At 40.8% G+C, this 12345-nt stretch overlaps 1 protein-coding gene across 4 annotated transcripts in view; it reads left to right on the top strand.

The window, feature by feature from the left end:
• nbeal1 (neurobeachin-like 1) overlaps positions 1 to 12345 on the top strand; it is a 234448-nt gene that overhangs the window by 211701 nt on the left and 10402 nt on the right. For all 4 annotated transcript variants that reach the window (XM_087988827.1, XM_087988828.1, XM_087988826.1 and 1 more), the window contains 6 exons: positions 65 to 162; positions 3939 to 4055; positions 4574 to 4663; positions 8654 to 8763; positions 10060 to 10232; positions 12048 to 12142. In XM_087988827.1, the coding sequence (XP_087844953.1) occupies positions 65 to 162; positions 3939 to 4055; positions 4574 to 4663; positions 8654 to 8763; positions 10060 to 10232; positions 12048 to 12142 (683 nt within the window). The remainder of the gene's footprint in view (positions 1 to 64; positions 163 to 3938; positions 4056 to 4573; positions 4664 to 8653; positions 8764 to 10059; positions 10233 to 12047; positions 12143 to 12345) is intronic.

Raw genomic sequence — 12345 nt, 5'->3', positions numbered from 1 at the left:
CATGTGGGGGGAAAAAACGTGTGAGAAATGTAACAGGTGTAAATGTTATTGTGACATTTTACAGGAGCTGTTGACCTGGATGCAGTTGCAGATGAGAAAGAACGGAAGGCATTGGAAGGAATGATCAGTAATTTTGGGCAGACTCCCTGTCAGCTCCTCAAGGTATTGTTTTATCATTTCCATAACGTTGCACCAGCAACTTGCATTTATAAAGCAATTTTAACACTGGCTAATGATCTAAAACAGTTCAGGGAAGCATAATCTGTCAAATATTTACAAGTCAAAGAACTGGATCTTAATTGGGGTGGCCGTAAGCTTTGCCCTGGAGATGTACTTAAAGGAGGATCTTACAGGGGGAGGTGCAGAGGTACAGGCAGGTGATTTCCAAATTAAAAAGCTTATGTAGCTCAAGGTATGGCCACCAATTAAAAGCAGGGCCTCATAAGTGGCTTGTGTTGACTAGTTTTGTGTTGGCGGAGAATGATAGAACTAGAGTAGGTTGGAGTTGGAGAGAGGCTAGACCTTGAGGAAATTAGAACCCAGGTGTAAACATTTCAATATTGAGATCTTGCTTTATAGGTCAGAACACTTGATCCACGGTCCAAGTTTAGATTTGGGACAGCAAGGCCCAACTTTATATGGAGTGGCAGATGGAAACTGGATAGAAGCTCATTGGAGTAGTGGAGGGTGGAGGAAACAAAAACAAGGATAAGGGTTGTAGCATGTGGCTGAGGCAGGGCAAGGTGAAGTTAGGCCATGTTACAGGATTCTTCCTGATACAGAGCATATAGTATCGGAAGCTGAACTTTGTGTCAAATTAGGATGCTGTGCAGGGGTCAAAAAATTCTAGTTTTAGGTTCTTGACCATTTCTCAAGGAACACTTGTTGATTTTTAGGACTCCTTTTTAATTCTTGCAAACCACTTTATTAGGTGATGCGCTCTCAGTAATATTGTCAGCTGCATTTGTGTTGACGTATGGGACATTTGAATTCACACAGTAACAGGATTAGAAGAATGCCCTTGATGTTCATCACTGTTCCATGAAACTTCATGCTGCAACGCATCAGCAAAAATTAATTCCCTAGACATCGCAATATTTAAAGAGAGCAAGCATAAGTTAACAACATTTTTTAAAAATGTAATTGTACACACTTTTACACACACAACTCTAATGGTGCTTTCTGTGGACTGGTGAGGTCACAGTGAACTATTTTGCAAGTCTGTCTCTAACACAGTCACTGCATCACACATACCTCACAGTAGACGAGACTGTTTCAGATACAATAGTACAAAAATGCATAGACTTATTAAATGAAACTGTTCAGTATTAAATTATCTAATTGACACAGTTCAATGTAATAGTATCAACTACATTTTTCTCCTGACCTTCTAGAGATTCTATGTTAATTTGCAAGGAATTTATTTCATTAGTTATGTCAAGATTTTCTGGTTTCTAGGTAGCTGAATATTCTCTTAAAAGTTTAAAAATGCTCTTCCCCATTTTGGTTTTTATTCTAATGCGAAGTGGGTGGCGCTAGCTAAGTCATCATTTATTGCTTGACAAGGTGCTAGATTTGTCTTACTCTTTGTGCACATCAGCAATTTTCCACATTGTCAGGTGGATGCAAGCGTTGTACCAAAAAAGCTCAGTTAGGTCTATGGTTGGTTCTGGAGCTCAAGTCTTTAGTATCTTTGCCAGAATAATGTCAAAGACCATAGTTTTTGCAGTATCCAGACTTCAGCTGTTTCTTGATGTCATATGGAGTGAGCCACACTGGGTTGAAGACTGACATCTGTGTTGCTAAAGACCGAAGTAAAGAACAAAATGGTTCATCTTCTCAGCACTCCTTACAGATCCTGGCATCCCTAATCCGGCCTTCTCCAATTTTGTAGCTTTCCTCCCCTTTTGCCGCCTCACTCCTCTCTGTTGTCACTTTCCACACTTTGTTAATTTTCTTTCCCCTCCCCTCCCCTGCCCTCCCCTAGGGTCCCTCTTTTCCTTTGCTGTCTCACATTTGCCCAATCACCCAGCTCTGCTTCCCTGCCCCCTACAGCTTATGGCCTTGCTACTTCTGACCTTGGTACCCCATTTCCTCTGGCCTAGCAGCCTGATTCACGGCTGCCACTTCCCTGTGTGCTGCTCCCAACACGAGCTGGCTTTTTTTTCTGCTTTTGCGGCTGATAGACTCACAAAAGAGAGCTGCTCTCTGATTGGAGCAGCAGCAGCTCCTGACAAATTGTGTCCATTCTGTTCACTGGGGGCAACTTTTATCCAGTTGGTTTCCCGGTGATTGAATTTTTCCAGGTGCTATTAGGGACTTTCAGGGACACATCTGCCCACTGACTCCCATGTATTTTGCTCGTTGATCCAGAGTTTACAATTAGTCTGGTTCAGCGTGAAACCGTGGCCAGGGAAGGGAATGGAATTACTAAGCAGAGAATGGGAGTTTGTGGTCTGGGTCAAAGACAATGACATCAGTCTTGCCAGTAATTGGAGAAATGGTGATTTATCCAGTACCAGATGTCAAGCCAACAACCTGGCAACACTGGAGGGCTAAGAGATGTAGGTGTCCATGTGGTGCAGTTGGGTGTCACCAGTGTACATGTGAAATGTGAAGCATATCATTGAGGCAACACATAGATGAGAAATAGGAGGAGCTTCCTTTCTTGTAGGGGACACCAAAGCAAGAAAGTTTTGGCAGAAGGTTTGATTTGAGGCTGTAACCACAATTTCTGTTCCATCTCCAGTTCACTTGCATTTTTATTATTCTTTCACTGTCTTCCTTTCACAAAGTTTGAATGATCTCAGTGTGCTCACATACCGCAGTCTTATGGTCATTCAGATGCTATAATAATGTTGGAGTGTGAGCTTTAAGCGTGGGAAAGGTGGAATGCCTATATTCAACCAACTATTTCAGATTCTAGCTACAAATGGTCTTAATTTTTAATGCACTTTTTTAAAACTCGGGTTAAAAAGGCATTTCACATGCTTGTCTTCATTACTCAGTCCTTTGAGTATAGGAGTTGGGAAGTCATGTTGAGGTTACGCAGAACATTGGTGAGGTCTCTTCTGGAGTACTGTTTTCAGTTCTGGTCAACCTGCTATAGGAGGGATATTCAAAAAGAGATTTACCAGGATGATGCCGTGTAAAGAAGGTTTGAGTTATAAAGGTAGGCTGGGACAACTTTTACTGCAGTGTAGGAGGTTGAGAGGTGATCTTATAGAGGTTTATGAAATCATGAGAGGTATAGATAGGGTTAATAGTAGGTGTTTTTTCCCCTAGGGCGGGAAATGTCAAGACTAGGGGCATGTTTTTTAAGGTGAGAGGAGAGAGATTTTAAAAAGACATTGGGGGTTACCTTTCTACACAGAGGGTGGTTCACATATGGAATGAACTTCCTGCGGAAGTGGTTATTGCGAGTAGTGTTACAGTGTTTAGAAGGTACTTAGATAAGTACATGAATAGGAAAGGTTTGGAGGGATAGGGGCCAGGAGCAGGCAGCTGGGACTAGTTTAGTTTGAGATTATGTTTGGCATGGACTGGTTGGACTGAATGGTCAGTTTCTATGCTGTGTGCTTCTATAAATAATACTTCACAGATTTTTAATGAGAAGCATAGATATTTCACCAAACTTAGAAGTTAACCTGTAATGTCATTTGAAATTAGAGTAAGCAGAAGCAGCGAAAGCACTGTTACATTAGCCATTCTGTTATAAATAATGTTGGCAGCAATAAAAATATTGCTGCATCAGTTTTCAGATACTTATTGGCACTGTCTTCTATTTCTGAACAGAGGCACTTTGTTCTGGTTAAAAAGCTGAGGAAAATGATCAGAATGAATTGAGTTCCTTTACAGCACTGTGACACTGCTTTAGGAGCAAACATATTCAATTAGGTCTGCTAAGCATTATCTGACCTGTTGTCACCATCTGTTAGGAGCCACATCCATCCAGGTTGTCAGCTGATGAAGCTTTGAAGCGACAGGCTAAAATGGACAACTGCCCACTGAATATCTTCCAGCACCTAACTGAGCTCAAGTCCTTCTTTGTGGAGGTAAACATTGAAAGCTTTATCAATTGTCTCATGGTGTTATCTGTATAAGTAATTTTGATAGGTCTGTTTTTGCCTTTCAGCTTTGTTTGCTGATACATAAAAGGATTTGAACTAATTCCATGATAATACTCTCGAAAGGGATCATTTTTATGGACAGTATAAGATATTTTATAATTTGGATGAATCATTTGTTGAGTATTGAATTCTCAGAATTGGAGATAGATAAGACCTAGATGTCATACTGATCATTTTTAACCTATTAATGTCACGTGCTGCTGTAATTTGTAAGAAAATTTACTTCAGTAAATCCATTAACAAATCCACCAGAGGAGTTTGATTAAAAATTGTAAAATAATAAAGGACAGCAAAAATCAGTCTGGTTTTTAACATCGCTCAGTATTGCTTGTCCCTGTGCACTTTGTTTAAAAAAAAGTATCCTGAGAATAATCACTCCTCAACCAATTCTGTGAGGAAACAGTGAATTTAATGGATTTTGATTATCTTTTATTTCTCCAAAGGGAATCAGCGACATGGTTCCTATAGTGAAAGCAATGGTGCCCAAAACCCAGGCTCGCTCCTTCATGTCACAGGGAAGTCCTGACACCCTGGTAAGTCTTCTGTTGCAACCCTCATGAGCACAACCACACAACTAAGGGCAGGAGTTGAAGGGCGTTATAAACTAAATCTAAAAACCAAAGAGCCCAATGACTTGTCATCCTGTGGAGTAGGTGGAAATTACAAAACTAATTCATAGCCTCGAAGGACTGAGGTATGAGGGAAGACGGGAGAAGCTTCATCCCTTTGGGCACTCAGAGGTTACACAAAATGGTAATCAGTATGAAAATGCTACTGAATTGAACTGCAGTATTGAGATGAAGCAGAATTTTCTCCTCCCTGCTATGGTATTAATAATCATGAGAAAGGTGGGAAAATACTGAGAAAACATTTTAAACATTGGAATCTTGATGCTAAGAAAATGTTTTCCAGTTTTCCCCTTAAGCTTTAAATGGTGATTTCAGAATTTCACCATTGAGCAGTGACTTCTTTTATCGCCATTGGCAAGTCACCAGCTTCCCCACAGGATACTTGCTCTCCAACCAGCTCTCACACCAGTTCGACTGTTTACCACTTTACTTTGAAACTTAGGGACTTGTATGCTTCTGCCTGGTCGCTTCGAATGCAGGGACACAAGCATCTCATGCATATACATAGCATGCATCTCATGGCTCTTAGCTTACTTTCTTTGCCCTCATTTGCTTTGTATTTATTTGGAAGATGCCAACTTCTGTGCTAACAAGCAAAGTGAAATATACAGATGGAGCGCAGGCAGCTTGCCACAATGTGGAGCATTGATCAGTCAAGTGGATGAACACGTGGTATGCCACAGAGCTATGAGAGGCATCAGAACTGCAGCATTTTAAATGGCAAACATAATTCCAGCAAACAGCCATAGGTGAAAATTGAAGGGGAACAGTTGGTGGTGAAGACTACAGTCAGTCAGAAGGGTACTGCCACAGTCAGTCATCCTATAAGAATTAAAATCTTTACAGTGTGGAAACAAATCCTTCGGCCCAACACGTCTACACTGTCCCTCCGAAGGGTATCCCACGCAGACCCATTCCCCAACATTTACCCCTGATTCATGCACCTAACCTATACATCTCTGAACACTATGGGCAATTTAGCTTGTCCAATTCACCTTACCTGCACCTGGAGGAAACCCAAGCAGGCACGGGGAAAATGTGCAAACTCCACGCAGACGGTCCCTGAGGCTGGGATCAAACTTGGGTCCTTGGCGCTGTGAGGCAGCAGTGCTAACCACTGTGCCACCACATTCTAGTGCTTGAAGAAAATGGCCAGTCCTGCAGGTTAAGTGCAGCTACTTTGAGAAGTGCACATAAGTCAGTGGGTGTGCTTTGGTGATATCCAGTGTTTCATGCAATGAGACAAAGAAGGAATCAAATATGATAGAGGAGCAGTTGACAGTGAGAGAAGAACTGGTGAGATATTCCTAGTGAGTGAGTAGGAAGTGTAGAGGGCAGGAAGGATCAGTAGTAGCAGGGGGCATTGAGTGGACATGATGTTGCAAGTTGTGGTCCATGAGCCCAGGGGAGAGGCATTTGCAGTGATAGAGTGAGAGTGAGTGTTGACACAACGGGTATGAAGTAGCAGAGAAGAGATGGTGGCTGTTATCGTTACAGAGCACAGAAGACCATTGATCTTCCTCCTACACTGCTGGGCGGCCTGCTTCAGCAGGGTCATACTCTGAACCAGGTTGAAATCTGTGGCTAAGCTGGCTATGTCTGGTGTCTCCACATTGTTCACCAATACTTCCAAGTCTCTGACTGCAAAGGATAGCGAGTGAGTTGCTTGACTTTGGGCCATGTCATCGGTACCAGCAGTCAAACATCACAGTGTGAGGTCAGCCTCCGGCTGGCAGTGTCTCAAATAGTGTGCAGCTGAGCTTTAAACATAGCACAGCAGCATGTATACCAGAAACTCCCACTCCAAGACCAATAAATTCCCTGTGAAAGGTGCCTGAAACCCAGTTGAATAGTTAATGAGGTGAAGAACAGAAGACTGAATGAAAAAAGGTCACTCCAAGCCAGAGTGGATCTCACTCAACCAAACACCTTAATGGGAAATGGGGAAGATCCACCCAAAGTGTTCAAACTGGTACATTTAGAAATGATGCCTAAAAAATAAACTATTTACTGTGATCCAAGTAGGTTAGTGAAAATGTGATGGAATTCATGAAGAAACAACTGATGGCTACTGTGGAATTTTAGATTCTTTTTAGATGAACCTATAGTAAATAGGCAAAATAACCTCCCCTATCACATTTGTGGTAAATACAAAACAACCCTTAAAATTGCACCTCAGTTACCTCTATTTGGAAGTCTTGTAATGTTACAAGAAGCAGTAAATGTCTAAAGGAATCTATGCTCAAATAGCAATTTGCATTTCCAAACTTCATTAACATTTATAAGCTATCCTAAGGTATTTTAAAGGAGCATTAGCAAACAAAGTACGATGCTAAGGCACAGGCAGAGATATTAGGACAGATGAACAAAAGCTTTCTCAAAGTGGTATATTCTAAAAAGCATCTTAATGGAGGAGAGTGAGACTGAGGGAGAGAATTCCAGAGCTTGGAACCGAGATAGCTGAAAGAATAATCACCAGTCATGGAGTGATGAAAATCAGGAATGCACTTGTTCATGTCATTCATATCTTGGAATTTTGTTAGGTGGATTCAACACGAACCTTAACTCGGAGGGGAAAGTACCTTTCAATTGCCTTTGCTTTCCTCACTCCACCCTTCAGTGCCACTTGCTGTTACCAAGGAAGGAGCAATATGCATGGGCATTCTCAAAGAAGTCTTGCATGTCTTAACTTGAGACTTCCTGTCTCAGATCAATGTTACATCCTTTCAGCTGCTGGAGGAATCAATGATTCCAAAAGGAAATGGAGAATGTCGTGGGAGCAGTGGAGGGTGGGTATAAATAAATCAGTACTGAGTGCTGGCCTGAATTGGCATTGGGTGGGGTAGGAGAGGTAAAGAGTAGCACAGTGAATTTTAGTGTTGGACAATTGTCAGGAGTGACTGGGAAGTAGGAAAGGAGAAATATGTGCCTCATTGACTCTGGAATCAAAATATCTATGACATTGATAAAAAGCCAAGCAGATTGACTGTGGGAAGCTTTGCAAAGTGTCAGATACTGGGGAAAGCACAATGACTGATCTAAAATGTTCAGTACTTTTGTTGTCCACGAGTTTCACCTTGTCTAACAAGTGCTAGTGCCATTCTGGGAAATTAGCTCTAAGTTTAATGTTGATGAGAAGCATGCAGCCTTTTGTTTCTGTATACCAAAGGAGTTTATATTTTACAAATACAAGAAAATTTATGCTTTGAGAGAGCTAGTTTAAAACTGTGTTGCTACCTTCAGTTAGGTTGTGGGACAAGCAATGACTTATTTCTTTGTACAGGATTACATTGTTTTTTGACCTGTTCTACTGAAATGGATGCTGTCGATCTTTAGCAGCCGTCTTCGTCTGTGAGGTGTTGCTGTCCGTCTGCCTTGCAAAAGGGATCACTGCTGATTCCAGTCGCTGGTGCACAGTTCAAGGGTTTTCTGGCTGTGATTTCTGAGTGTTTATTTAGGCATTGGACAGAAAAAGATATGCTGTATACCCAAATCCAAATTAAAAACCTCAAAACTGTCAGCTCAACCAAAAGGTTAATGAAAACTGAGACGCAATTTCTACAACTCACACAAAATGTTCACCAGCAATAAATCAGTCTAAAAGCACATTGGATATATTGTAGAAAAGTACAAACAATGCAACATACATTAACCATGTGTAGAAAATGTTATACCATGGGCTGATGAAAGCATCATTGACACCCCTTCACTTCTGCCTACCTTTTGTGGAGTATTTAATCACATGCAATTAACATAGTTGGAGCTCTTATCTGCACCATTAAGGGGTGTCACGAGGTGTTCAATGTGTAACTTCGAATGGTTTTAGCCTATTGTATTCTTCAAACATCTGTGAAACCAGACTCTCTCCTAAGTGTCTGTGCTTTTGATCTGTAGGTGACTTTGAGTCAGAATTGCCTGATAGGAACTCATGGATGGCTGCCTTATGATAAAAACATTTCCAACTACTTCACATTCTCCCGGGATCCGACAGTAACTAATTCAAAGTAAGTAAATTTTAGCCAGCTCAGTGTTCATCACACCAAGTTGAGGTTGCATGCATCTTCAAACAATATATTTCAGAGCAGGAGACAGTAGGAATAATGGGCAGGTATTTAAATTAGCAGAACTCAACTGCTGGATGTCCACCATTGATCTGTGCTGTGCTCTTAACTGTGTATTAACCACTTAGATAATGGAATAGCAATTATTAATTTTAAATATGAGCTTGATAAAGTTTTGTTGATCAAAAGCATTAAGATATCTAGGGCAAATCAAGCATCTGGAGATAGGCCACCAAATAGCAAAATAGACTCGGAGTTAAACGTCCTTTCCTGTTCCATGTTCTTTGTGTGTAATCTCAAAGTAATTAGCTTGTCATCATATAATCCTTTGCAACACAATCATTAGAATGTATTAAAATTGTATGAATCTTAACAATTGTCCTTCCCATCAGTCCAACCTGCCAGTTAAGAGGTAGAATCATAGAATCATACATTGTGGAAAGAGGCCATTGAGCCCATCAAGGCTGCACCAACCCTCCAAAGAGAGTCCCAACTAAACTCCCTATCCTATTTCCACAACCCTAAATTTGCAACATCTTATCCACCCAGCCCTTGACAGTACAAACAATTTAGCATGGCCAGTTTATCTAACCTGCACATTATTGGGCTGTGGGAGGAAACTGGAGCATCCAATGGAAACACACATAGACCTGGGGAGAACATGCAAACCCCACACAGATAGTCACCAAAGGCTGGAATTAAACCTGGGTCTCTATTGCTATGAGGCAGCAGTGCTGCCACTGTGCCACTGGTGTTTGTTCTAGACTTATATTCTTCACATCCTCAACACTCTTCTTGATATCACCATTGACTTCAATGTACGTTCATATATGTTTTGATAGTGCAAGTATATTTTGTTTCATATCGAGACAGTAGATAGTGTGAATTAATGTGTGTAATGTTCAGAAAACAAACAAAGATTTGAGATCCTGAGCCATTTTCTCTTATGAGTAGAAGAGGTTAAAAGGGTAATTTGAAAGGTTTTTCGGGTTGGGGCAGGCATAGAAACAAAGAACTGAATTTAGTAGTGTAAGGATTGTTGCTCATGTAGTGAATGAATGCTGACAGGAATCAGATGGCCCATTTATTGTAATTACTGTGCAGTTCTGTGCAGACTCATCTTACTTGCTGTGATGGTTTCAACAATGAATTTCTTTGACTGTGATCACCTATGCTGCTATAATCTATCAGTAGTTCAGCCATTTGTTAAAAGGTCATTCCGTTTGTACATGCCTACAGAACCCAGCGTAGTGTCAATGGCCCCTTTACTCCTGGGCTGGAAGTGAACTCAAAACTGTTTGTGGTGTCACACGATGGGAAACTGCTTTTCAGTGCAGGGCATTGGGATAATAGCATTCGGGTGACCTCCATTGCAAAGGGCAAGCTTACTGGACAACACATCAGACACATGGGTAAGTGATATCAACACAACTGGTAACAAGGGTTAGACTTTTCAAACAATCCCTGTGATGAACCCACAGACCCACTGCTACTGTGATTACCTCTGACACAGACAGATTCCTGCAAGAATCCTATTCCATTCTCCAGGACTTGACATCACATTAATTCTGAAATGCTACCTTCCATAGCAGTGCTTCCATTTTCCTCAGCAAGGAATCGCCCCCAATCACTGTTGCTGCCAAGACCCTCAAATGTGTCCATTACATTTCCCCCGCTTCTGCTCTCACCCCTTCACTTCTTTCCCATTACCGTGATAGGGTTCCCTTTTCCCTCAATTTCCAACCAATCAGTTTCTTCATTCAACAAATCATCCACTGCCATTTAGGAGCTACAGTGGTGTATGTTAGACACATTCCCACGAAAAGCTAACTTGGTGGTGTGAGATTCCATAGAAGTAACATTCACCCCACATAAGTGTCAAGTGATAACCATTTCTAATTAGATAATACTTAACTGTTGCCCCTTGATATTCAGTGGCATTGCCACTGCTGAATCTCCCACTATTAACATCATGCCATTGACTAGAAACTGAACTGGAGCAATCATATAAATACTGTGACTGTTAGAGCAGGCAAGAGACTAGGAATTCTGTAGCAAATAACTCGCATCCTGTTTCACCAAAGCCTGTCCACCATCTATCTACAAGGCACAAGTCAGAAGTATGATGGAATACTCTTCATTTGCCTAAGTGGATGCAGCTCCAGCAATACTCAAGCAGCTTGATTCTATCCAGGTCAAAGCAGAACATCATGATTTCTTTTCCAAGTTGCACACTATCCTGACTTTGAACTATATCACCATTCTTTCACTGTTGTGGGTCAAGATCCTGAAACTCCCTAACAGCATTATGGATGTTCCTAAGTCATAAGCATTATAACGGTTCAACATGGCAACTCTCAATCACCTTCTTTAGGAAACTTAGAGATGGTCAATAAATGTTGGCCTGATCAGCAATGTCCTCTCACCTTGAATAAATAATAAAGGGAAGTGGCATAGACTGGTGTGATGTGAGAGAATCTGAGAAATTATCATGAAATGATAATGTAAGCGAGCTTAAAACTGTAAACCTTTTAATATAAAGTTAGGGCTTTATTGCTTGCAGTCTTCAAGAATGTTCAAAACCATCACAAGCCAACTGCACCAATGATATAATTTCCACACCTTCTAGCACAATGTCTCCATCAAACACATCTTCCCATTCCATTAAAATGTTAGTATTAATGTCCCTGTCAGTCAAAGCGATACTGGTGGGATAGGATTTATGGCAGGACTTATGGCAAATCTACTTTACTGCAAACAAAATATTTTTAAAAAGTATTTATACAAGCTATTGTAAACATAACCAATGAGAGGAAGTCTCCCACTAAAAGCCAGTTATATTGCTACTACATTAATAACTTATTATTTCTGCAGTAAATTGCAGCACAGTGGATAGTTATACCAATTATTTGGGTAAAGTCGGCCTAATACACTTGCAGCCATACAGTAGTGATTGATGGCTAACAATGCAATTGTATCCATTCTGCCTGAGACGTGTACTTTTACAACATAGATACCATATTATTTTACTGTATCATTCAGTTCACAATGAGCAATGTCAGAGGTAATCTTCCACTGAGCAATATACATAGCAAAGACATGCTGTGGTGGACAGGCTAGTATCATGTGAACAAAATAAAAGATCTTCCTGTCTTTGCAGGAAGTTTAGTGCCACTCATTCTTTCCAATTTGGGTGTCATTTATCACATTTTCTGCTCTCATTTTAGATATTGTGACCTGCCTCGCAACTGATTACTGCGGAATCCATTTGATATCAGGCTCACGTGACACAACATGTATGATCTGGCAAATTTTGCAGCAGGTCTGTATTTATAGCTTTGTTTCCATTGCATTTTGCAAACTACAGCATTTTAGAGCCTTGTGATACTTAGATTGTCTAAAAGTTAAACTACATGAATCTGCTTACATTTGACTCAAGTCAGTCCAGAACATTGAGATATATCACCTAGCTGCACACAAACCTTTCACACTAGGTTTGTTATAATAATGTCATAGTTCTCAATG

Source organism: Chiloscyllium plagiosum, unplaced genomic scaffold, assembly GCF_037043375.1.
Source record: "Chiloscyllium plagiosum isolate Xiang-an unplaced genomic scaffold, Cpla_swu_hap1 HiC_scaffold_7, whole genome shotgun sequence".
NCBI lineage: Eukaryota > Metazoa > Chordata > Chondrichthyes > Orectolobiformes > Hemiscylliidae > Chiloscyllium > Chiloscyllium plagiosum.
This window is presented reverse-complemented; position numbering and strand designations above follow the sequence as displayed.